Raw genomic sequence first — 24550 nt, 5'->3', positions numbered from 1 at the left:
TCTCATTGTGGTTTTGAATTTCATTTTTCTGATGACTAATGATGTCATGTGCTAGTTGGCTGTTTATGTATTTGCTTTGAAGTTCTTGTCTTCAGGTTGAGCTTTTTAAAAAGCATCTGTTGCCAAGTTTTACTTTGAATAATATACTTGAAACCAAAATATGAATTACATTATAGCTAGAGCATTAATTGTCACTTGACCTTCTTAGAGTATATTGAAAATTTGAAGGTGGACATATGGGAATAATTGACAAGGGTTACTCTTTTTAATGGAATTTGACTTGGTCTATTTTTTTTTTTTTTTCCTAGTGCTTCTTTGGAATTTGGAAATCTGGATGAAAGCTCTTTGGTTCAAACAAATGGGAGTGATCTCAGTGCAGAAGACAGAGAGCTTCTGAAAGCTTATCACCATAGTTTTGATGATGAAAAAGTAGACTTGGATTTGATTATGCATCTTCTATACAATATCTGCCATAGTTGTGAAGCTGGTAAATGAGTATTGTCTAAAAGAACTGGAACAAAAATATATTCTTTGTTTTAGAAATTAATATTTTGTATATATAAATTTTTATATGATTCCATTGATAATAATGCACTATCTCTTTAAATGTCATAGGAATTAGAGCTTATCAGTACTTGAAAACAGATATATAGTTCATTATATCTAGTTGTTTTTATTGATTCTTGTTTTACAAAGAGATTGAATGTTAAAAAAATCATTCTTCTTCAAGGTGCAATACTGATTTTTCTACCTGGATATGATGAAATTGTTGGTCTGAGGGATCGCATCCTGTTTGATGACAAGCGGTTTGCTGATAATGCACATAGGTAAAAGCTAACACTTTGCATTTGTTACTTTTAATAACAGTTAGGTATCACAGTGTATTTTCTCTTAATTGTCAACAGATATCAAGTCTTTATGCTTCATTCAAATATGCAAACATCTGATCAAAAGAAGGTATTAAAAAACCCACCTGCAGGTGTTCGAAAAATAGTAAGCTTCATACAATCTTCATTTTTCCATTTTGTTAGTCATTGGTTTTACATTCATATTAACTATGATATAAAATTCTATTGCAGATCCTTTCTACCAATATTGCCGAAACCAGCATCACAGTCAATGATGTTGTCTTTGTTATTGATTCTGGTAAGGTGAAAGAGGTATGTATGAATAAATTGCATTTTTACTTAAATGAAGAAGGTTAAGTTCCATAACAATAAATATTTTTATGAGCAGAATTCATCTTAATGGGGAAATTTCTGGTTCTAGGATGAATTTGACATAGTAAATGTTGGTTTCACTGAAGTGAATATTCTACCTTAAACAATTCAGTTTGTAGGGTTTGTCGTATTATTCTAACAGTTTAGTTTCTCCAGCTTCCCTGTGGCTCAGATGGTAAAGAAACCGCCTGCAATGCAGGAGAACCAGGTTTGATCCTTGGGTTGGGAAGATCCCCTGGAGAAGGAAATGACAACCCACTCCTGTATTCTTGCCTTGAGAATCCTATGGACAGAGGAGTCCATGGGGTTGCAAAGAGTCGGACATGACTGAGTGACTAACACACACACACACTAATTATTAGGAAGAAAATGAAGCATTTGGCTAGTAACTGAAAGTTTTGTTGGTGTGGAAATTTGATTACATACTTTGTATGTTTTCTTTCTACTTATGGGCATGGACTCTGTCCTTGTTCACTGTTACATGTCCAGTGCTCTGCATGTAGTATTAATGGGTATTCAAAAAATATTTAGTTCAAAGAAACTCTCTTTACTTCAAGAAAACAAACATAAAACCAGGCTTCAGCAAATGATGGCTACCAGAAGAATTGGGCCCATCAACTGCTTTTGTAAAAATAAGTTTTATTGGAATAATGCACGTTCTTGTCCACTTTTACCCATTGTCTGACTGCTTTCATACTGCAATGGCAGATTTGAGTAGTTGCAACAGAACCCCTCTGCAAAGGCTAAAAAATTTCTGCTAACACCTGATATAAATAAAAGTCAGTGTTTATTTCCTTGTAGTATTGCAGTGCCCACCAATTCTCAGTATCCCTAATTTTGGTCAGTCCTTTCATGAAAGAATTGAAAATTTTTGGTTTTTCAAGGAAATAAATGCTATCCATGTTGGGAAAACAAATCATGTCTGCTCTAGTGGATATAAATGATCATTTTTAATGTGAAAAGAAGTTACCTTTGTGTTATTAAGAAAACTGATGATAGTGTCAAAAGTTATTTTATACACAAAATTGATAAATGTAATATTTTATTAAAAACAAAATAAGCAGCATCTTTTCTAAAAATGTCATAATAAACTATTAAGAGAACCCATTTGTATTTATTTATGTAGTTATTTTATGAAAAGGAAGGTATAAAGTCACTAGAGTGTATATATTCTAGTTGGCAATGAATTCTTTTAAAATATTTCTCTATAGTAAATTTTCACTTTAGTAGTGAAAATACGGGGTTAGTAGTGGTTCTTTTTCACTTTCTCTTTTGTAACATTCTGGATAGGCTAATACATTAGTAGTTCAGCAGGAGATAAAATGGATGGGGTTGAAAATTCTTCATTTGGGAATAGGATTACTTTAGTGATTATTACTGTTCTCTCTGATCAGCTCCTGAAAAGTATTTCAGAAAATGTCTTTCCCTGATGAATCCTATTCCCCACAATGATGTAAATCTGATAGAAAATGACCTTAAGAGAATAGATCAATTCTCTCCAATCTTGATGCTTTTTCAGAACTGACTGCCATTATCCAAGTGTAGTAGAGTAAAACAAATAGCTTAGCAAGGCACAGCATGAGGAAGTTTTACAGCTCTTCAGAGTTTAGTTTTTCTTCTTTTCTCTTAGAATGATTATAACCAGAAATCTGGATTTTTTAAAAAAATCAGTACCCTGTGCTAATTAGTCAAAAGGGACTCTGAATTAAACTTGGCATGTTAAAATATATTCATAATGTTTTCTATCTCATCTTAAATACCTTTTATGTATTAACATGAAGGTGATTTAAATATTACAGAAATCCTTTGATGCACTGAATTTTGTTACAATGTTAAAAATGGTATGGATTTCCAAAGCTAGCGCCATACAACGAAAAGGCAGGTAATGTATATTTAATGAACATTCATTCAATTCCCATTCAAATGGGAACATATTTAATGTATATTCTACTTTCTATAAAATGTTAAAATCTTCATGTTTGTCTTAATTTTTATATTATTTTTTCAAAGCAGACCATTTTAATACTTATTTTAAAGTCAAATTTAGGTTATATTAAAAGTAAAATTTTTGCCTGTATAATCTACACGCAGAACATGTAAAAAATTTGCAAAATGAAAATAAAAGCAATGTAAGATAAAACTAATTTCTGTACTATACAAAAAAACTCGGAATAAGTCAGTTAAATAAAGATCACTACATTAACCTCATGTATACCACATGTATCTCACATATATGTGAAGAAACGCAAATTAATGAGGTACTAGTTTTTGCTTATCAGATTGGTATTAATGAAAATGTTTAAGTTGGAAAAAGCATAGGTCAGTAGGCTTTCATAGTTTGTTACTGGAAGTGTAAATTGGTGTGACTTCTTCACAGGATGATTTGAAATTGTTTATCCAGATCTCCCTTTTTGCATTGGATTCCACTTTTCATAATTTATCTTGAGTATACTTGCACATGTGTGCAAAGATATATGTTTAAAAATGCTTTTAGGCAGTATATTATTAGTAGTGAAAAATCTGGGAACACTGTAATGTCCATAAATAGTGAAGTGGTTAAGCAAATTATATTATTGCCACATAATGTCTTACTAAGTAACTGTTAAAAGGAAATATGTAGATATATGTGTCTTATGTGGATAAGTTTTCAGAAACTCGTATTAATTGAAAAAGTAAGGTATAAAGCATATATCTAGTATTTTCTTGTGCTAAAAAGTATCTGTATATGTTTACATATGTATTTAGACATACATTGTCAAAGCAGAGAACAATATTAAAAAACGGGTTTTTGACTGAGAAGGAGGACAAAACAAAAGATTATATTATCTAAACTTAGTTGATAAAGCAGCAGCAGAGTTTGAGAAGATTGACTCCAATTTTGAAAGAAATTTTGTGGGTAAAATGCTATCAAATAGCATGGCATGCTTCAGAGAAATCATTTATGAAAGGAAGAATCCATAAATGTGGCAGACTTCATTGTTGTGTTATTTTAACAAATGCCATAACTTCCAGCCTTCAGCTGATCAGCAGCCATCAACATTGAGGCATGACCCTCCACCAGCAAATAGATTATGACTTTGAAGGCCCAAATGATGGCTAGCATTTTTTTTAGTGATAGAGTATATTTAAAATTAAGATATACACATTGTTTATTTAGATGTAATGCTATTGCATGCTTAATGTACTACAGTATAGTGTAAAACAACTCTTCTGGGTACTTGGAAACCAAAACATTCTTGTGACTCGCTTTGTTGTGTGTGTTACATCGTTTATTGTTATGTTGTTTGTTATTATGTTTATTATGTGTGCTTTATTGCCATAGTCTGGAACTGAACCTGAAATACCTCTAAGGTATGCCTGTAAATAATTCAAGAGGTACTCAGGAGAGTAATATTGGTGATTGTATGTTCAGGAGGTGAGGGGTAGGGAATAGAGTGGAATGAAGGATGTCTTACAGGTTTCTAAGAAAATTTTGTGGATGGTGGTGCTCTTGTCAGGTGAAATGTGAAAAGTGGTGATATGAGGACAGTTAATTTTTGATTGTGTTGAGTTTGAGTTGACTGTGGAAAATCCAGGGGGAGCTAAGAGGCTTCTGAAATACAGGTCCAGATTAGGATAATGAGACCTAGATGGGTGAAATTTGAAGTTATGAGGATTATTAATTTCACTTGGGAGAGAGAGTAGAGTAAGGAGAGCAGAGATCTGAGGTCTGACCTCAGAAGAACACCAGCATTTAAGGACTGTGGAAGGATAGGAATTTCTTAGAGGAGGCTAGTTAGGTGGGAAAACTAATGTGTATGTAGTCAGGGAAATGGTGAAGGAAAGAATGGTCCAACAATGTCAGATTTTCTAACTTGTATCACACTGTGTTATAGTTCTGTTTTTCTCTCTGGATTGTGAACTTTGTGGGAATAGGGATATTTCTGTATCTCTGTCACTTGATATTAGCCTTGCTATTAGCTGACACAAGGACATTAAATGAAATTAAAAGTCACTGCTTTTCTTCAAAGTATATTTCTGGTACTTTACAGAACATTATGCAAGTCTCTGATGATGAGGTAAATGACACTCCTTTAAAGTTGTATAAATGCATAACTTCCACAACTCTTATCAGTGGACCTAAACACAGTGCTTGGTATCAGCTTCATAAAACTGATTAAATTTAAATTGCTATATATTTATTCATACTTTATTTTTTATTCACTTTTATTTGTGTGTGTATATGTATATATGTATTAAATTTTTTACCATTTTCTAGAAGTATTACTTGTCAGGTAGATATAATTCATGAATCTCACTTGTAAATGAAATAATTGAATTTCACACCTACGAAGTATCTTTTCAAAGGTTAGGGGATCAGTATCAGAGTACAGATTGAAATTCAGATGTCCTGATACTGGTTTATTGTTCTGTCTCCCAAATCACATTGCTTTTCCAGTTTCCCTCTTATGGTTTTTATTCCTTGTTTGAGCCTTAATTTTGTGTTTTAATTTTAAGGGCAGGGCGATGCAGACCTGGAATTTGTTTCCGGCTGTTCAGTAGACTTCGATTCCAGAATATGTTGGAATTTCAGACTCCAGAGCTTTTGAGGATGCCATTACAGGTGGAAATTTACTAAATTTACTAAATTCTGTTTGTGGGTGAGGGAGGAGAGGGATCATTTCAACTTACACCGATTGGACCTAAAAACAAATCAATTTATAAAATAAAATTCTAAAATATATATTATGGAGGGTCATTATATAAAACTAATATTTTTTCTATGAGAAAATTTAATTCAGAAATCTCCAAAATTTTAAAGAGCTGCTTGAGTGCATTTCAGTTATAGTATAGTTTGTAAATATACTGTTCTTTTTACTGCACCATTTTAGGATTCTGGCAACCACATCAGTGTTCACCTTTTAAATTCTCAATGAGAATTAGAAATGAGAAGTAGAAAACAAATAATTTCTGCTTCTCTCAATGAGAAGTAGAAAACAAATCATTTAAGGTCCAAAAGATAATACCAAAATCTCAGTTCAAGTTGCTGAGCTTACCTTGTTAGTTTTGTAACTGAGTTCACTGAGATTTCCTGGTCTATATCAATTATTTTCCTTTTAGTTTTCTGATTTAATGGAACAATCAAACACTGTGTAGTTTGTTGGGAAAACTATCAGAAGTACATTAATTTGATTCTTTGGTGTGCCAAGCTACATGCTGGCTTCCAAATCTTAAAGAGACACTGGATCATATTATTGGCATCCATACACCTGGATGACTTCCCACTTCTCCATGCCTATGTGCCATTATTTTCTGTTCTTCTTATGATGGAATGCAGAATTCTTAACAAGAGCCTAAATCATCTCTTCTGCTTGTGTCTCTGGTTTTAATTTTTAATTCATACCTTTCCTCTTCTCTCTACTCATACTAGTAGCTTCAATTTTTCAAGCACATTTTGTTTCTTTGTATCTCAGGTCCTTCATATGTGCCATCCCCTCTCCATAGAATCCACCACATTATTCCTTTTCTGATTAACTAATCTTTACATAGGAGTTAATGCAGGAGACTTAAGAGATACGGGTTTGATCCCTCGATCAGGAAGATCCTGTGGAGGGAGGGCATGGAAACCCACTCCAGTATCTTTGCCTGGAGAATCCCTTGGACAGAGGAGGCTGGAGGGCTAGAGTACATAGGGTCACAGAGAATCAGGCACAACTGAAGCTACTTAGCACGCACAATCTTTACATCTTAATTTGTGTCATTTCTTTAGGGAATTGTCTTTGACTTCCCATGACCACCTCCTCTTGCCACTATCTTGAACCTCATGTTTACGTCTTTAGTTCCTTTTATCCTTCATTATCACAACTGTAATTAAGTAGTTAATTATATAATTATTCTGTTTTTCACACACAATGAGCATCCATGAAGGCAGTGTCTGCCTATGCTCTTCTTTTTTTCCAACTTGATGTGTAGTGCCTAGCATCTATCAAGCACTTAAATATTTGTCGAATGGAGAAAAGGTTGTAGAATGCAGTTTAAAGGGGAAAAAAAGATTTTTGGACAGTGACTATTATTGTTACATATAAGGACTATGTGAGAAGACACTGCCAGCAGGGACAGTAGTGATCTTGATAGGAGTAATGGGAGATGATTATTAAGATTCTCACACTAAAGTATGAGCCCGTCTTTCATAGAAAGATCTTTCATGGAATGACATTGTTTCCTTTGCTGGTCATTTTAATCAGGGACTCTACTAGTCTCTGTTGGGGATCTATAATTTCTATGATTTTTAAAAAAATGAAAATCAGCTATAAATGTCAACATTCAAAATTATTTGCTCTTTTTATTTACAGGAACTGTGTTTACATACAAAGCTTTTAGCCCCAGTTAATTGTGCTATTGCTGATTTCCTTATGAAAGCTCCTGAACCTCCACCAGCTTTAATTGTAAGAAATGCTGTACAAATGCTTAAGGTTGGTATCTTTATAGACTTATTTTACCTGACTATTTTACTTGAAGTTTAAACCAATTGATAATATGTCTTAAGTAATTTTGTACCTTACCAAATTATCTTAATAATCATGTATTTTAAATAATGCTTTCATGGTAATTATAGTAAAACAGTAGGTATGGTTCATTTTTACATGATATATTTGAAGCAGAAAATTTTTTTATGTCTCATTACAAGCTATTGCTTGTAATAGCAAAAGAAAATTTATGTTCTTGTATCTTGCTTATGGATTTTTAAGTATAGGGTTTGATTAAATAGTTTTGATCATGTCAATTTATATTTTATATCCTTTTATTTAGACAATAGATGCAATGGATGCATGGGAAGATCTCACTGAACTTGGGTATCATTTGGCTGACTTGCCAGTAGAGCCACATCTTGGTAAAATGGTCCTGTGTGCTGTTGTTTTGAAGTGTCTGGATCCCATCCTTACAATTGCCTGCACACTAGCTTATCGAGATCCTTTTGTCCTGCCAACTCAGGCCTCTCAGAAACGTGCAGCTATGCTTTGTAGGAAACGTTTCACTGCAGGAACTTTCAGTGACCACATGGCACTTCTCAGAGCATTCCAGGTAATATTATTGTCATTTTATTTTTGAAATGTTGCTAAACACATTTCTAGAGTAAGCGTAACAAATTAAAAAAAGTAGATATGATTCCATTAATTTTATTTCATTATAAAGTCATGTTTTATTAATAGCTCCAAAGAATACCTTCCTACTACTACTATGTTAAAATTGTCATGTTTTTCTCTAGTTTCTTTCATTTTCTCAATTTTCTCCTTGTAGAAATATGTGTATATATACATTTTTTACTTTTATGTATATTTATTTTTTTATAAGCTCAAATTCCTTATCTTTAATCATATCTTATTCAGGAATGCTGTAAAATTTTAGTTAAGAAGCAACTGTGTATTACTCAAAGTGTATAGAACAAAACTTAGAAGAAAATCATTTTGAATTTAATATCTATTTATTGATTTTTCAGAGTATATCTCTTTCTTGTGTACTCAAGACAGTATACTAAGAATTTAATTTTATAAAGCAAAATCCAAAAATCACTTAAAAATTTTAAGATAATAATGGTGAGAAATTGAGGAAAGTGATAAATGGGAAAGAAAGGATAAGAATAGTGAGCCTGAATAAAGGAAATGATATTGCAATTAAAAAAATAATAATTGTAAGCTCTTTGGTGGGCATTATTGAACAGAGGTTGATGCATTGCTATTAATTGGGTATATCAGATACTATATATCATAATATTAATTGATAATATTGTAATCAGAGGAAGATTTGGAGTGGAATTCCTTTCTAGTCTGTATTTTCCCCAGCTTTTCAGTTATATTCTGAAACAAGAGAACTCATTTTCAAAGAGAAGCTTTACTATCCTACATATAGGTAATTTCTAGGAATCTCACTTTGCATTCTTACACAGAGTAGGAAGTTGATATAAAGGTTATTTTTAGAGGCCTAGAGTTACAGGATTCTTAGATATAATGGTATTATGATGGCTTAGTTGGAAATCTCTCATACTTTAGTGGAGGAAAACTAGCAGGCACATCTATAAAGGTGAATATTTTTACATAGCTAGGTATTTAGGTTAACTGATACTTCATTATTGTTAGAACTTTATAAACTCAGTGACTTTCATAGCATCATAGCTTTGAGTATAAATTATCTAATGATAATTCTATTTGATTACAAAGTCTTAGATTTTGTTTTATTTATTTATTTATTTATTATCATTTATTTTTATTAGTTGGAGGCTAATTACTTTACAATATTGTAGTGGTTTTTGCCATACATTGACATGAGTCAGCCATGGATTTACATGTGTTCCCCATCCTGATCCCCCCTTCCCACCTCCTTCCCCATCCCATCCCTTTGGATCTTCCCAGTGAATTGTTTATCTTAAAAAATGAGATATAATTGACATATAACATTATATTAGTTTTAGGTGTAGAGCCTGATGACAGTATTTGTATATATTGTGAAATGATCACCACAATAAGTCTAGTTAACATCCATCACTATGTTGTTGTTTAGTTGCTAAGTCGTGTCTGACTCTTTGCGATCCCATGAACTGCAGCATGCCAGGCCTTTCTGTCCTCCACTGTCTCCTGGAGTTTGCTCAGACTCATGTTGATTGAGTCAGTGATGCCATCCAACCATCTCATCCTCTGTTACCCCTTCTCCTCTTGCCCTCAATCTTTCCCATCATCAGGGTCTTTTCTGGAGTTGGCTTTTTGCATCCGGTGGCCAAAGTATTGGCGCTTCAGCTTCAGCACCAGTCCCTCCAATGAATAATTACAGTTGATTTCCTTTAGGACTGACTGGTTGGACTGCTGTCCAAGGGACTGTCAAGAGTCTTCTCCAACACCACAGTTCAAAAGCATCAATTCTTCAGCACTCAGCCTTCTTTATAGTTCAAATCTCACATCCATACATGACTACTGGAAAAACCATAGCTTTGACTAGATGGACCTTTGTTGGTAAAGTTATGTCTCTTCTTTTTAATACATTGTCTAGGTTTGTCATAGCTGTTCTTCCAAGGAGCAAGCATCTTTTAATTTCATGGCTGCAGTCACCATTCACAGTGATTTTGGAGCGCAAGAAAATGAAATCTGACACTCTTTCCCCATCTATTCGCCATGAAGTGATAGGACCGATGCCATTATCTTTGTTTTTTGAATATTGAGTTTTAAGCCAGCTTTTCCTTCTACCTTCATCAAGAGGCTCTTTAGTTCCTCTTCACTTTCTGCCATTAAAGTGGTATCATCTGCATATCTGAGGTTGTTGGTATTTCTCCCAGCAATCTTGATTCTAGCTTGTGCTTCATCCTGCCCAGCATTTCAAATGATGTACTCTGCATATAAGTTAAATAAGCAGGGTGACAGTATACCATCTTCTGCCCAGTTTTGAACCAGTCAGTTGTTCCTTGTCCAGTTCTAACTGTTGTTTCTTGCCCTACATACAGGTTTCTCAGGAGGCAGGTAATGGGGTCTTGTATTTCTATCTCAGTAAGAATATTCCACAGTTTGTTGTGATCCACACAAAGGTTTTACCATAGTCAATGAAGCAGAAGTAGATGTCTAATGGGAATTCGCTTACTTTTTCTATGATCCCGTGTATGTTGGCAATTTGATCTCTGGTTCATCTGCCTTTTCTAAATCCATTTTATACCTCTGGAAGTTCTTATTTCACATACTGCTGAAGCCTAGCTTGAAGGATTTTGAGCATTACCTTGCTGGTGTGTGAAATGAGTGCAGTTGTACAGGAATTTGAACATTCTTTGGCATTGCCTTTCTTTGGGATTGGAATGAAAACTGACCTTTTCCAGTCTTGTGGCCACTGCTGAGTTATCCAAATTTGCTGACATAATGAGTGCAGCACTTTCACAGCATCATCTTTGAGGATTTTAAGTAGCTCAGCTGGAATTCCATCAGCTCCCCTAGCTTTGTTCATAGTGATGCTTCCTAGGCCCACTTGGCTTCAGACTCTTAGATGTCTGGCTCTAGGTGAGTGACCACATCATTGTGGTTATTGGGTCATTAAGAGCTTTATTGTACAGTTCTTCTGTGTATTCTTGTCACCTTTTCTTAATATCTTCTGCGTCTGTTAGGTCCTTGCTGTTTTTGTCCTTTATTGTGCCTATCTTTGCATAAAATGTTCCCTTGGTATCTCTAATTTTCTTAAAGAGATCTCTAGTCTTTCCCATTCTGTTGTTTTCCTTTACTTCTTTGCATTGTTCCCTTAAGAAGGCTTTCTTATCTTTCCTTGCTGAAAATGTTTTTCTTGTGATAAGAGCTTTTAAGGCCTATTCTCTAGTCTGTTAACTAAAATTGTGATCATTTTACAATACATACACGTATTGAATCATTATATTATGCACCTAAAGCTAATGTTATAAGTCAATTATGTCTCAATAGAAAAAGTTACTCTTGGGGACTTCCTGGTGGTCCAGTGGTTAAGACTCTGTGCTTCTAGTGCAGGGGGTGCAGGTTTGACCCCTCATCAGGGATCTAAGATCCTACATGCTGTGTGGTGCAGCCAAAAAACCAAAATTACTCTCAGATGGTCTTATTTACAAAATAGAAATAGAGTCACAGATGTTGAAAACAAGCTTATGGTTACTAAAGGGAAAAGGAGGAGGGAGGGATAGATTGAGAGATGGAGATCGACATGTATACACTACTATATATAAAATAGATAGCTGTTGAAAGCTTGCTGTATCGCACAGGGAACTCTGCTCAGTCCTCTGTAATGACCTATGGGGAAAAGAATAAAGAAGAGTGGATATATGTATGCGTATAACTGGTTCACTTTGCTGTGCAGAGAAACTAACACAGATTGTAAATCAACTATATTCCAGTAAAAATTACTTAAAAAATAAATGTTCTTGTCAAAAATGAAGAAAATTACTCTCTTAGAAACTTTATAGTATACAATATAGTGTTATTAACTATAGACCATGCTGTACATTACATCCCCAGGACTTATTTATTTTATAACTTGAAGTCTGTACCTTTTAATCCCCTTCACTTGTTTCACCCACTCTCCACTCCCCTAACCTCCCCCCTCTTGCAGTCATCAATCTGTTCTCTATATCTATGAGTATGTTTTTGTTTGCCTGTTTTCTTTATTTGTAAGAGAATTATAAAAAGAAGAATTGACTTTTGAGTGGTTAATATAATGATTTTCAGTGACTTTGCTGCCTAACTGAGAGTGATGTGTCTTTTGTGTAATTTTGTTTTTATAGGCATGGCAGAAAGCTCGAAGTGACGGGTGGGAACGAGCCTTTTGTGAGAAGAATTTTCTTTCACAGGCTACCATGGAAATAATCATTGGCATGAGAACTCAGTTGCTTGGTCAGCTTAGAGCGTCAGGTAAAGTTTTCCTCCAGAGAACCTGTTTCAGCTACTGGGAGTGCCCTGCCTGTACCTTATAGCACTTCTGTTAACTAACGCCATCTTGCATTGTCTTTATAACATTATCATGTTGTCTGTCTTTTGTTCATAAACTGCTTTGTATTAACTTTGTAGACTTCTGCATGATGTCAACTTTATTTGTTGATTAAAAAAATGATATTGTAGAAGCTGTGGGTGATAAATAAATGAATGATATAATGTTGGCAATAAACAATTTATATTTTTTGGGAAAATAGATTTAGGTATGGTACTTGTTATATTTTATCACTATTAATAAATAGTTTTTTGGAAGAGAAATTGCTAAAAATTAAGTAGATTGATATGAATGCTGTCTTTTATATTTTTGGAACATAAAACAACTAGTAAGCACGTGAAGACGCTTGATTTTTTTTTTTTAAGAGAATGCCAGTTTTGCTATATCATTTTAGAATTGTTTCTTTGAATTTCTGTTTGAGTGGCATTTTATCTTGAAGAAATAGAAGAAAAGTACCTGAGCCTGGATTCCTAGAATAGCTCAAGTGCCAAAGTGATATAAGGCATGAACCAGAGGATTTAGAGTTGTTTCAAATATGGGGAGATATGAAGGACTATTGAAATTCAAGCAAGAATACTTTATATTTATTTGACTTCACTTCCAGGATTAGTGTCTATCACAACCAACATGATATTAATACCATTCAGCAGAGTATTTTAGGTTTTTAGGTATGATTTTAGGATGCTTCTGATAACTGTTTATGTAGAACTTTATTGCAAGAGTGTGTATTTTCTTTTTAAGTCCACAACTTCCCAGTGTATCTACTGCTTACTTTAGTCTAAGTAAACCTAAACTTTCTTAGAACATTGCTTCTGTATGTTAAACTTTTCAGAAGATATATTATGAATTATTGTGAAATTTGAATCATTAAACTTGCATCTGTTACAAATTATTTTTTTGTGTGAAAACCACAAATTTAAAAGTATATCTTGTGAAGTAAAAAAAGTTGGTGTGGTTTCTTTTGTCTTTCTAGGTTTTGTGAGAGCAAGAGGTGGTGGTGACATTCGAGATGTTAACACAAATTCTGAGAATTGGGCTGTTGTTAAAGCTGCATTGGTTGCAGGCATGTATCCTCATTTAGTTCATGTGGACAGAGAGAATATAGTATTGGCAGGGCCAAAGGAGAAAAAAGTACGGTTTCATCCCACTTCAGTTCTCAGTCAGCCTCAATATAAAAAGGTAAAACTTTTTGAATGCTTTTTGGCCTTGAGGTAAAACTTGTCTGATTTAAATAGTTGAAAATCAGTGAAAAATGTTCCCAATACCAACATGCTTTGCAAAATTAATTAGTTATAAATGTACAATTCAATACTGAAACAAAACTTTGATAGAATCGAAAGAAGTAATGTGTTAAGTATTAAGGGACTTTTGTACGAACTACGTGAGCAATGATTTGCTTTAATTCTTGTTTGAGTAGTAATATATGCATCATCTATTTTGCTGAGGGACTTTATACATTTTAAAAGAACTACCAGTAAGTTAAGTGATAAATTCAGTTAATAGTTTTAAAATTTATCTTCCGAATAGATTCCTCCAGCTAATGGTCAAACTGCGGCAATCCAGGCACTGCCCACAGATTGGCTCATTTATGATGAAATGACCAGAGCCCACAGAATAGCTAACATCAGATGCTGCTCAGCAGTGACGCCTGTCACTGTGCTGGTGTTCTGTGGGCCAGCAAGGCTGGCAAGCAATGCTCTTCAGGAACCTTCATCTTTTCGTGGTAAATATATTGCGATGGAAGTACAAATCTATTTGAGAGAAAAATCTGTTTTTCTTCTTATTGAACCAAACAAAATTTGAAATTATAGAAATTTATGTGGTAGTAGCTCCCTTTTGATGTATTAAGACTAATTAAAAAATATTAAACTATACCACTATTCTTGAAATTGATTTCTAAGGTAGCTTGATATTGATTTGTACATTTTTGATTAATCTTGCTGATAGGAAGTTTAGTTTTTTCTTCCACTTGAATTTAAATGATAGTTTAACATAAATAAAGGTAATTGTTTAAAAGAAATGTTACCCATAATCCTACTAACTTTATGCAGACACTTTTTAATATTATATATTTTTTTCTGTGTGTTTAAATATTTTAGGTATTTCACCCATACTGTTATTTTATATTCTATTTTCATTTCACAAAATACAAAATATAGAAAACATTTTTAATATTTTATATTAATGATTGGAAAATATTCTGTCACATTAAAGTGACAGAATGCATTTAAAATATTTCTTTATAGTTGGATATCTTGATTGTTTTCAATTTTTTGTTATTTGGTGTTTCAGCAAATATTTATTTATGTCAATTATTGTGCTGAGCATTGAGGATGTAAAAATTTGAGAAAAAGATTTGAGAAATTCTGATATTTAGAATTTGAGTAGAGAAATAAAGAATGGCCAGATGTTGAGTTTTAATTTGTGACCTACTAGAGATGGAGAAGGCAATGGCACCCCACTCCAGTACTCTTGCCTGGAAAATCCCATGGATGGAGGAGCCTGGTAGGTTGTAGTCCATGGGGTCGCTAAGAGTCGGACTCGACTGAGCAACTTCCCTTTCACTTTTCACTTTCATGCATTGGAGAAGGAAATGGCAACCCACTCCAGTGTTCTTGCCTGGAGAATCCCAGGGATGGGGAAGCCTGGTGGGCTGCTGTCTATGGAGTCGCACAGAGTCGGACATGACTGAAGCGACTTAGGCAGCAGCAGTGTTTAGAGAACTCTCCACACAAATTGTTAGTATATAAGGAGGATTTGTTTAAATGCAGAGTATCTGTATTGGCTTACTTTTTTTGCTGTGATGTTAGATAGTAAAAGTGAATTTTTTTCCCTTTCCATACGTGTTTGAACAGCTGATGGTATTCCTAATGACAGTAGCGATAGTGAGATGGAAGACAGGACTACTGCTAATTTGGCAACTTTAAAACTTGATGAGTGGCTCAGTTTCAAACTAGAGCCAGAGGTAAGTTGCTTTCTAGTAGTGTGATAGATTCCTTTCATTCAGTTGTATGAATTATACACGGTGTGATGAAAATTGTCTCTTTAAAATTGAGCCCTTAGCGTGAGAGAATAGAATACATCTTGTTTTTCAGTTTTCATAGGGCCCTGTTACATTCTCTGACATGTTGCGGTTTATTCCTATAGAGGATTTGAAAAACCTAGGTGTCACTCAGTATTTGAATATGGTGATATTTGAATATGTTTGTGCATGTTAGAAAATACTGAGTATTTGGGTACACAAGAAATTCTTTTATATAACTCTGTTTAAAGGGAAAGATATTAGGTCATTCTGTTTTCTCTTTACATGTATCTCTCAAGTAGGAAAGATGAATGTTTGTTATCAAATTAAAATTATTGACAAAGCCTTCCCTTAATTCTATCTTTACTTTTAAAGATCATTTTATATCCTTTTGGGGAACAATATGAACTTTCAAAAGTTGATACTGGCTAGTGCTTACTTTTTTACATGCATTACCTCATCACTTCAAGCTACTGCAGTCTCCTTTCCATTCCTATCGATTTTTCACTTCACTGAAACTGTCCTTGCTGAGGTCGATGCTGTCTCCTCCATGTTGTCAAAGCCAGACTGCTGTTCTTGATAAATTTGGCCTTTCCCTCGTAGTTAACACTATTGCCCATACCCTTCCCCATTTCCTTCCTCACCCCTGTCCAACTTCTTTGTCACTAGTTTTTATACTACTACTCTTTCCTGATCCTTCTATCTAGAGAGGCTGTTCCTTCTTAGGTTCTTTCATGTACTCTTTTGTATGTGCTTGTACCTTAAATGTTAGATGTTCGCCAGTAGTATGTTCTTTACTCTGTCTCTGCACAGTTTCTGGGGACCTTACCTCTGTGTGTAGATTTGGTAATCATTTATACATTGATAACTTCCAGGTACATCTTATCTGTATCTCTAGCTTAGGATTTTCTCTGTATGAATTCAGCTGCTTTCTGGACACCATCATTTGGCAGTAAAATAAAGTATGAGTGAAATTAAATGTGTTTTTTTCTTTATTTACTCTGCTGTTACTTTTCCAGTATTAATCACACTTTACCACACATTGTTTTTCTTACTCTCATCATTGGACTGTGTAACTTGATTTTGTGTCTCTAGTGCCTCAAAATGGTAAAGAAGAAATTTTATTTCTTTCATGCAACAAGATGAATGAAACTGATAATGAAATATATTAAATGTGAAATGTGTTCTTTGGAAACAATTTCAGACTAATAAATAATTGTCTTGCAAGTGTGGTACATATTTTGCTGTTACCTATTTGAACTGGGGCTCCCTGATAGCTCAGTTGGTAAAGAATCCGCCTGCAATGCAGGAGACCCTGGTTCGATTCCTGGGTCAGGAAGATCCACTGGAGAAGGGACAGGCTACCCACTCCAGTATTCTTGGGTTTCCATTGTGGCTCAGCTGGTAAAGAATCTGCCTGCAATGTGGGAGACCTGGGTTCAGTCCCTGGGTTGGAAAGATCCCCTGGAAAAGGGAAAGGCTACCCACTCCAGTATTCTGGCCCGGAGAATTCCATGGCTGTATAGTCTATGAGATCGCAAAGAGTTGGACCCAACTGAGTGATTTTCACTTTCATTTGAACTGAAAAAAAGCTATTTTATTACAGGCAGCCAGTTTATTGCTGCAACTTAGACAGAAGTGGCACAGCTTATTTTTACGTCGAATGAGAGCTCCATCCAAACCTTGGTCTCAAGTTGATGAAGCTACTATAAGAGCAATTATAGCTGTTTTAAGCACTGAAGAACAGTCTGCAGGCTTACAACAGCCATCTGGGATTGGCCAAAGGCCAAGACCTATGTCTTCAGAAGAACTTCCTTTGGCATCATCTTGGAGGTCAAATAATAGTAGGAAAAGTTCAGCAGATACTGAATTTTCTGATGAGTCTACTACTGCAGAAAGGTAAATTTATAGCATTTTACTAAAATGAGATATTTTCTCTAGGAAATAGTTATTTATCATAGAATCACATGCTTTTACAATATTTAAAAATTACTTATAATCTGAGATAGGCAAAAAGGTTGCAATAAAATGGGAATAATTTATTACTTTTAAAACATAATTCTTTTAAGTGTTAGATAATACGAAGAATTTCAAGCTCCTGGGGTCTTGAATTATTTAAAAAGGATTTTTTTTTTTTTTTGTCAGGAAAAGCTCAAAATGTTTAATTTTCAGAATTTATAAATTTAGGGTCTATGAAAAAGATAACAGCATTTTTTATTATGCATTTTAGTTCATATATGTCAAGTCATATCTTTCCTAGATGCCTCACAGCAAAAAGTGTTGGCTATGGCCATTTAGAAGAACTGTCTCCTCCCAAGTCTTACCTAGATATTAATAAAACTGATTGGTTTTTGTACAGAAAAGTACTTTATTCATTTGTTCATACAGGGACATATTAAATGCTTAGTGTTCTTGGTGTGAGGCATATAGCAGTGTATAACAAATAAAAAACAAATCTCTTCAGAAAGGTTACATTTTGTTGAAGAAAGGAATGCATATATTAAAAAAGGAAATTTACTGTCTTGGCAAAATTTCTTAGAATTTAGCTAAATTCTTTTATCCTTTCTATCATTTGGCAGTTAGATGTGAATTTTTTATTCTATGATTATTGAGAGCTCTTATATTGAATCGTTTTTCTGAAATGTATTTGGTAATATGATAGTATTTATAGTGAATGGTTGGCCATGATTTAGAAATATTTCTGGTTGTAAAAATGTTTGTTAGAACCCAATTTGTTTTTCTTTATATCAGTTAAATTTTTTTTTTTTACCCTGATAGAATGGATAACAGAGACAACATTCTTGCCTGGAATGCTAGTTTGAACAATATAGTAGATATTATCTCTATGCTAAGAATATTATTTCATTGTTAAAAATTGAAAATAGAAATAATGGAAGCATAAAAGATATGTGATGCTTATTGTTTTTCAAGGATCAGATGGAATATTTAGTACCTACTGTCTTTTAATCAGATTTTACTTATTTGAATGAAGCATAAAGTCATGTTATCAGTTAAGACTTCAGTAAAAAGTAATAATACATGATGGTTTCCAAATTTTTCATATATAACATTTTAGGAATAATTCAACCAATTGCTTATAATAATGTGTGTCACTAAACCTTTTTCTGTGATGTAGATACTGCCAAGAAAAAAGAAAATAGTAAAAAAATACATTTTCTACTTAGATACTCCTCACTTTTTAAAAAGATTTTTCTAAAAATTTCCTTGAACAAGGGTTATTTCAAATACGTGAATACATTTGTGTAGAAATTGTGTGGTATACTTATTTATAGACTCCTCTGTAAAATATATATATATTCAGAGAATATATCTATTCAGATATATATATATATTTAGAGAATATATATATATTCAGATATATATATATTCAAAGAGACTATTTATACACATGTGTTTATATACATACATACTATACACATACATTTATGAGAAAATTTTTCCTATTTTCTTTATAAAAGTAATATATACTCATTTAATAAAAATTAGAAATGCAAGAGAAAATCATAATTTAAGTGTAATATTAGTTATGCTTTAGAAACTGATTATCTTATAAATTCATTTTTTCTCCTGTGATAAGAGTATCTGCCATTTTCCTTTCTTTATAGGTTGTAACCTTGCTTTCTTTATTCTCTTATCTGTTGAACAGTGAGATAAAGAATTTCATGTACTTTTAGACTTTGTAGTTTTATTAGACAAGGCCTGAAACTGATGTAGCTTATTGAGGAATAGATTAAGGACTCTTCTGAAGATGTATTTTTGAATGGAGAATAATCTTTCTTTATAATCTTTCTGGAATTGCTTCTTGAAGAAAAGGTATTTATAGTTAGAGTTTTTACAGTAGGATGGCAAAATATAGATCAGATAATTTCTTTTAGTAAAAACATTTTATTAAAGTTATTTTTAAAAGCTTAAGAAACTATTAAAACATGGAAATTGCCCATATCCCATTATAAAATTAAACCAGTGTTTAAATTGTCATTTTTTACATAATAATTTGCTTACAAAGAATAAACATCTTTTCTATAAGAAAAATGAGATATAACTGAGTTATCAGAATTCTTTGTTCCTCTTAAATGAAAATGTAGGTGGAAGGTTTTATACAAATGCTTTGTTTCTACATGTATGAAATTTGAGGGGGAGCCAAAATTTGGGGAGGAAGAGAGAGGAAAGCGAGAATAGACCACAGAATCAAAGATCAAATTGGAAACTGCAAAAGTAGGCATTTGGTTCTATTGGAAGCATCATTTTTTTTTAATAAGATATTACTCTCAAATAAGTTCTGTTACCTAGTTTTCAGGTAGATAATCTGCCAAGGTAAGAATGATGGAATTTTAGAGGTATAACTTGATAATTCACTGAACTTCAATTCTTGAAGACAAAAGCCCTGAAAAGTTGGTTTTTTATATTTATCAAGTTCTTAATAATTATTCACATGTTTATTTATTATATATTTTTGTTAGCATTTTTAGGCTTTAGCTATTTTATTTCATTTGTGAAAGAAATATTGAATTCAAGATATTTATTGAAAGAGAAGCAAATTGTGGGGATAAGCTATTTAAACTTATTTTGAAGGCAGAGTAATTATAATTGCAAGACTTAGTGGAAGTTTATGAACTGTTTATGACTTATTCTTTTTATGCTCTGTTTAATTATTATATATAAACACAGCAAAGTAAATGATTGTTGTTGTTCAGTCTCCCAGTTGTGTCTAACTCTTTGTGACCCCATGGACTGCAGCACTCCATGCCTCTCTGTCCCCCACCATCTCCTGAAGTTTGCCCAAGTTCATGTCCATTGCATCAGTGATGCCATCCAGCCATCTCATCCTCAGACGATTTTCACCTATTTGCTGTATCTACCCAATTATTTTTTCCTTGCTTTCTTTCTTTCTTGTTCACGTATTTCAAAATCAGTCTCTCATATCATGTCATTTTACTCCTCTGTATTTAGAATTGTATTTCTTAAAAAACAGAGGCACTTTTCCTTTACAATCAAAATCTAGTAATCAGTCCCAATAAAATAATCATTTTCCCAATTCTCAAACTATGTTTATTTGAAACAGCATTTAGGGCGGACTCAACTCATGCACTGTGTTAGGGTGTCTTGTTTCTTGAATCTCTTGTGATCTAGAGCAGTTTGTTCCTGTGTTGACTTTTCTTAGGAAACTAGGTCAGTGGTATGAGATGTACCACATTCTGGATATGTCTCTTTTTATTGCTATCCCCTGCATATTTCATGGATGTGGTTAGCTGTCAAGGCTTGATTAGATCCAGTATTTTGGCAAGAACATTTTTTTTCTTTTGGCAGGAATATTTTATAGGTAATGCTGTGAACTTTATATTATACTGCTTTAGGAAGTACTTAATGTCTTCTTTGTTTTTAATGTCTGGTTTTCCACTGAGATGTATACTTTAAAAAAAATTATAAAATTCTTGACTGTCATTTTTGCTGCATTTATTCATAGAACTTTAAAACAGAAGAATCTTAGCATTTAGCCAGTTTAATCCCTTTATTTAACAGCTAAGGATATTAGCTAAATTAAATTAAAAGAGAAATTAAAAGACTTGCCCAGGATCACCTACCTCATTAGTTGTAAATTTAGTTCTGTCTGAAAATCTTCTCTTCTGACTCTAGTCCAGTATTATTTCCATTTTGCCATGCTGTAATTTTTAGTATGCTTTTGAAATTTGTTTGGTTTTAAGATATACGCAAGTGGAAGAGGAGTAGGTGATTTTTTAGTAACGGCCATTAGCATAGATGTGTTTAAATAATTTTAAAATGGTAAAGACATTAGGCATCGATATATGACATTATAATTGTTTAGGATTTCTTCTAGACTGTCATAAAAGATGTTAGGAGTTTTGTAAGGGAAATAATACATGGGTATCTAAATTAAAAATTTTTATAGGTTGTTTTTAATGTATTTTTGTATTGTTTTTAAAAAATGTAATCTTTTTAAGTGTACCCTAATAGTACAATCCTTTCTTCTAAGTGTAATAGAAGAATGAAACTACCTTTTTAAATGCTATTCCATATATCACAGAATCATTGAACTTTGGTTTGAAATGGAGTCTGCTTTGTATTATGATCTTATGTGTAACTGATCTTTGCTTCCTTCTTTTTACTCAAGAGTACTGATGAAATCTCCAGCTCCAGCACTACACCAACCTCAGAAGTATAAAGATAGAGGAATTTTGCATCCTAAACGAAGCACTGAGGACCGGTCAGATCAATCTTCTGTGAAATCTACAGACAGCAGTAATTATCCAAGTCCTTGTGCTAGTCCTTCTCCTCCATCCTCAGGAAAGGTAGAGTATCAGGGATTTGTAGCACATCTGGTGTTACTTATTTAAACAAAATTATAAATAATTCTACTTTTAAATCACTGATCATGGCCTCTGTTCTAGATACAAATAGAAGTTTGCAAACAGTAAATGTTTTTGGTTTTTCCTGCTTGCCAGGTATTTTTGGTCGGTATCATCCAAGGAAGTTTTCATACTAGTAGACCATTCCCTGATGGCATGTGGCTAAGCAGTTCATGATTCCCTTTCTGTACCTTTAGAACCTTTTTTTTGTTAAATACAAATGACAAGAGGAATTTCTTAAATTAATTTTGATTTGTACTTTCAGAATTGAAAACAATCTTTCATTCTTAACTGATTTCTTCAATTCAGTGGTTATATTAAAAATACAACACTAGATGGGGTTAGGAAGATAAGGAAATGTTGATAAAGAATTGAGAACTATGTATCTTTTATAAAGTTTATGAAATGAATGATTTCAACTATTTAGAATAATTTTAATTTAACACCTGAATAAGTATTTGGTTAGTGTTTTTTAGCTATGTGATGTAGTTCTGGTGAAAATGTCTGCTAAAATACTATTGTTAAATAAGAGGAAAAGAAATGTTTTTGCAGATTTATATTCTTAGGTTTTAAGAGTATTTTTGGTTTTAAGTGCCTTTATTAAGGCATAATTTACATGATAAAATTCACCAATTCAAACTGTTCAATTCAGTGAGTTTTGACAAGTGTATGCAATCATGAACTGTACTATAGCCTCATGGATAGCATTCCCATTACCCTCGGATTCTGGCAACCACTAAGCTGCTCTTTGTTCTTAAAGCTTTGCTTCTTTTTGGAACTTCCTGTAAAGGAAATGTGTATAACTTTTTGTGACTGGCTTACTTCACTTTTGAAATTCATTTGTAAATTATTGAGTTTATTATATTATTATTATTATATTAGTTATATTATATATAATATATAATGTTATTATATATTTTATATTATATTAATATAATATAAATATATTTAATTATATTTGATTTATATTAAATTCTATTTATATAAAAATTATATATAAACATATAGATTATAAATTATTTACATATAAATTATATATAAACAATATATAATTATAATTTTATATAATTGATAATTATATTATATTTAATTATATTAAATTATATTTATAATATTTGAATTATATATTATGAATATTATAACTATTAACATTAATATAATTATATTAATATTATATATTACATATAATATATCATATAATAGTATATATTATTTATATTAGTATAATGTATAATATAAATTATATTTTATATTATATAGTATATGTTATATATAATATACTACATTACAATATAACATAATAATTTAATATTATATATTAATATTATGTATAATATAATATACTAATTATATATAATATATATTAATAATATATTAATTATGCAAGTAGAAGATAATTAATATAAGTGGAATATTAATATAATTATATTAGTTACATATATTATTGTTATAATTTTTATATTATTAGTTTATTACTTGTTATTGCTGAATAGTATGTATTCCATTGTGTGGATATATCCTGTTCAGTTCAGTTCAGTCACTCTGCTGTGTCTGACTCTTTGTGACCCCATGGACTACAGCACACCAGGCCTCCCTGTCCATCACCAATTTCCGGAGCTTACCCAAACTCATGTCCACTGAGTCGATGCCATCCAACCATCTCATCTTCTGTCGTTCCCTTCTCTTCCCACCTTCAATCTTTCCCAGCATCAGGGTCTTTTCAGATGAGTCAGTTCTTCACATCAGGTGGCCAAAGTACTGGAGTTTCAGCTTCAGCATCAGTCCTTCCAATGAACACTCCTTTAGGATGGACTGGTTGGGTCTCCTTGCAGTCCAAGGGACTCTCAAAAGTCTTCTCCAACATCACAGTTCAAAAGCATCAATTCTTCGGCACTCAGCTTTCCTCACAGTCCAACTCTCACATCCATACATGACCACTGGAAAAACCATAGCCTTGACTAGACAGACCTTTGTTGGCTAAGTAATGTTTCTGCTTTTTAATATGCTGTCTAGGTTTGTCATAAATTTTCTTCCAAGGAACAATAATCTTTTAATTTCATGCCTGCAGTCACCATCTGCAGTGATTTTGGAGTCCCCCAAAATAAAGTCAGCCACTGTTTCCACTCTTTTCCCATCTATTTACCATGAAGTGATGGGACCAGATGCCATGATCTTAGTTTTATGAATGTTGAGTTTTCAGCCAACTTTTCACTCTCCTCTTTTGCTTGCATCAAGAGGCTCTTAAGTTCTTTGCTTTCTGCCAAAAGGGTGGTGTCATCTACATATCTGAGGTTATTGATATTTCTTCTGGCAGTCTTGATTCCAGATTTGTTTATAAACAGTATGTTCATCTATTCACCATGCATGGACTTTTGGATTGTTTCTACTTTTTGGCTATTATTAATAATATTCAGGTACACATCTTTATGTACAGATGTGTTCTCTGATCTTGGGTACATACCCATGAGTGT

General features: G+C 32.9%; 1 protein-coding gene across 2 annotated transcripts in view; it reads left to right on the top strand.

Moving 5' to 3' along the window:
* Positions 1-24550, top strand: part of YTHDC2 (YTH N6-methyladenosine RNA binding protein C2) — a 64565-nt gene that overhangs the window by 33578 nt on the left and 6437 nt on the right. For both annotated transcript variants that reach the window (XM_061158191.1, XM_061158192.1), the window contains 14 exons: positions 309-487; positions 731-827; positions 906-993; positions 1080-1160; positions 3020-3102; positions 5718-5823; positions 7553-7672; positions 8010-8282; positions 12469-12595; positions 13645-13850; positions 14199-14394; positions 15527-15636; positions 17300-17592; positions 21845-22022. In XM_061158191.1, the coding sequence (XP_061014174.1) occupies positions 309-487; positions 731-827; positions 906-993; positions 1080-1160; positions 3020-3102; positions 5718-5823; positions 7553-7672; positions 8010-8282; positions 12469-12595; positions 13645-13850; positions 14199-14394; positions 15527-15636; positions 17300-17592; positions 21845-22022 (2137 nt within the window). The remainder of the gene's footprint in view (positions 1-308; positions 488-730; positions 828-905; positions 994-1079; positions 1161-3019; positions 3103-5717; positions 5824-7552; positions 7673-8009; positions 8283-12468; positions 12596-13644; positions 13851-14198; positions 14395-15526; positions 15637-17299; positions 17593-21844; positions 22023-24550) is intronic.

This window comes from Dama dama, chromosome 12, assembly GCF_033118175.1.
Source record: "Dama dama isolate Ldn47 chromosome 12, ASM3311817v1, whole genome shotgun sequence".
In the NCBI taxonomy this organism is placed as follows: Eukaryota; Metazoa; Chordata; class Mammalia; order Artiodactyla; family Cervidae; genus Dama; species Dama dama.
Note: the sequence above shows the minus strand (reverse complement) of the source record. Positions and strands in the feature narration are given on the sequence as shown.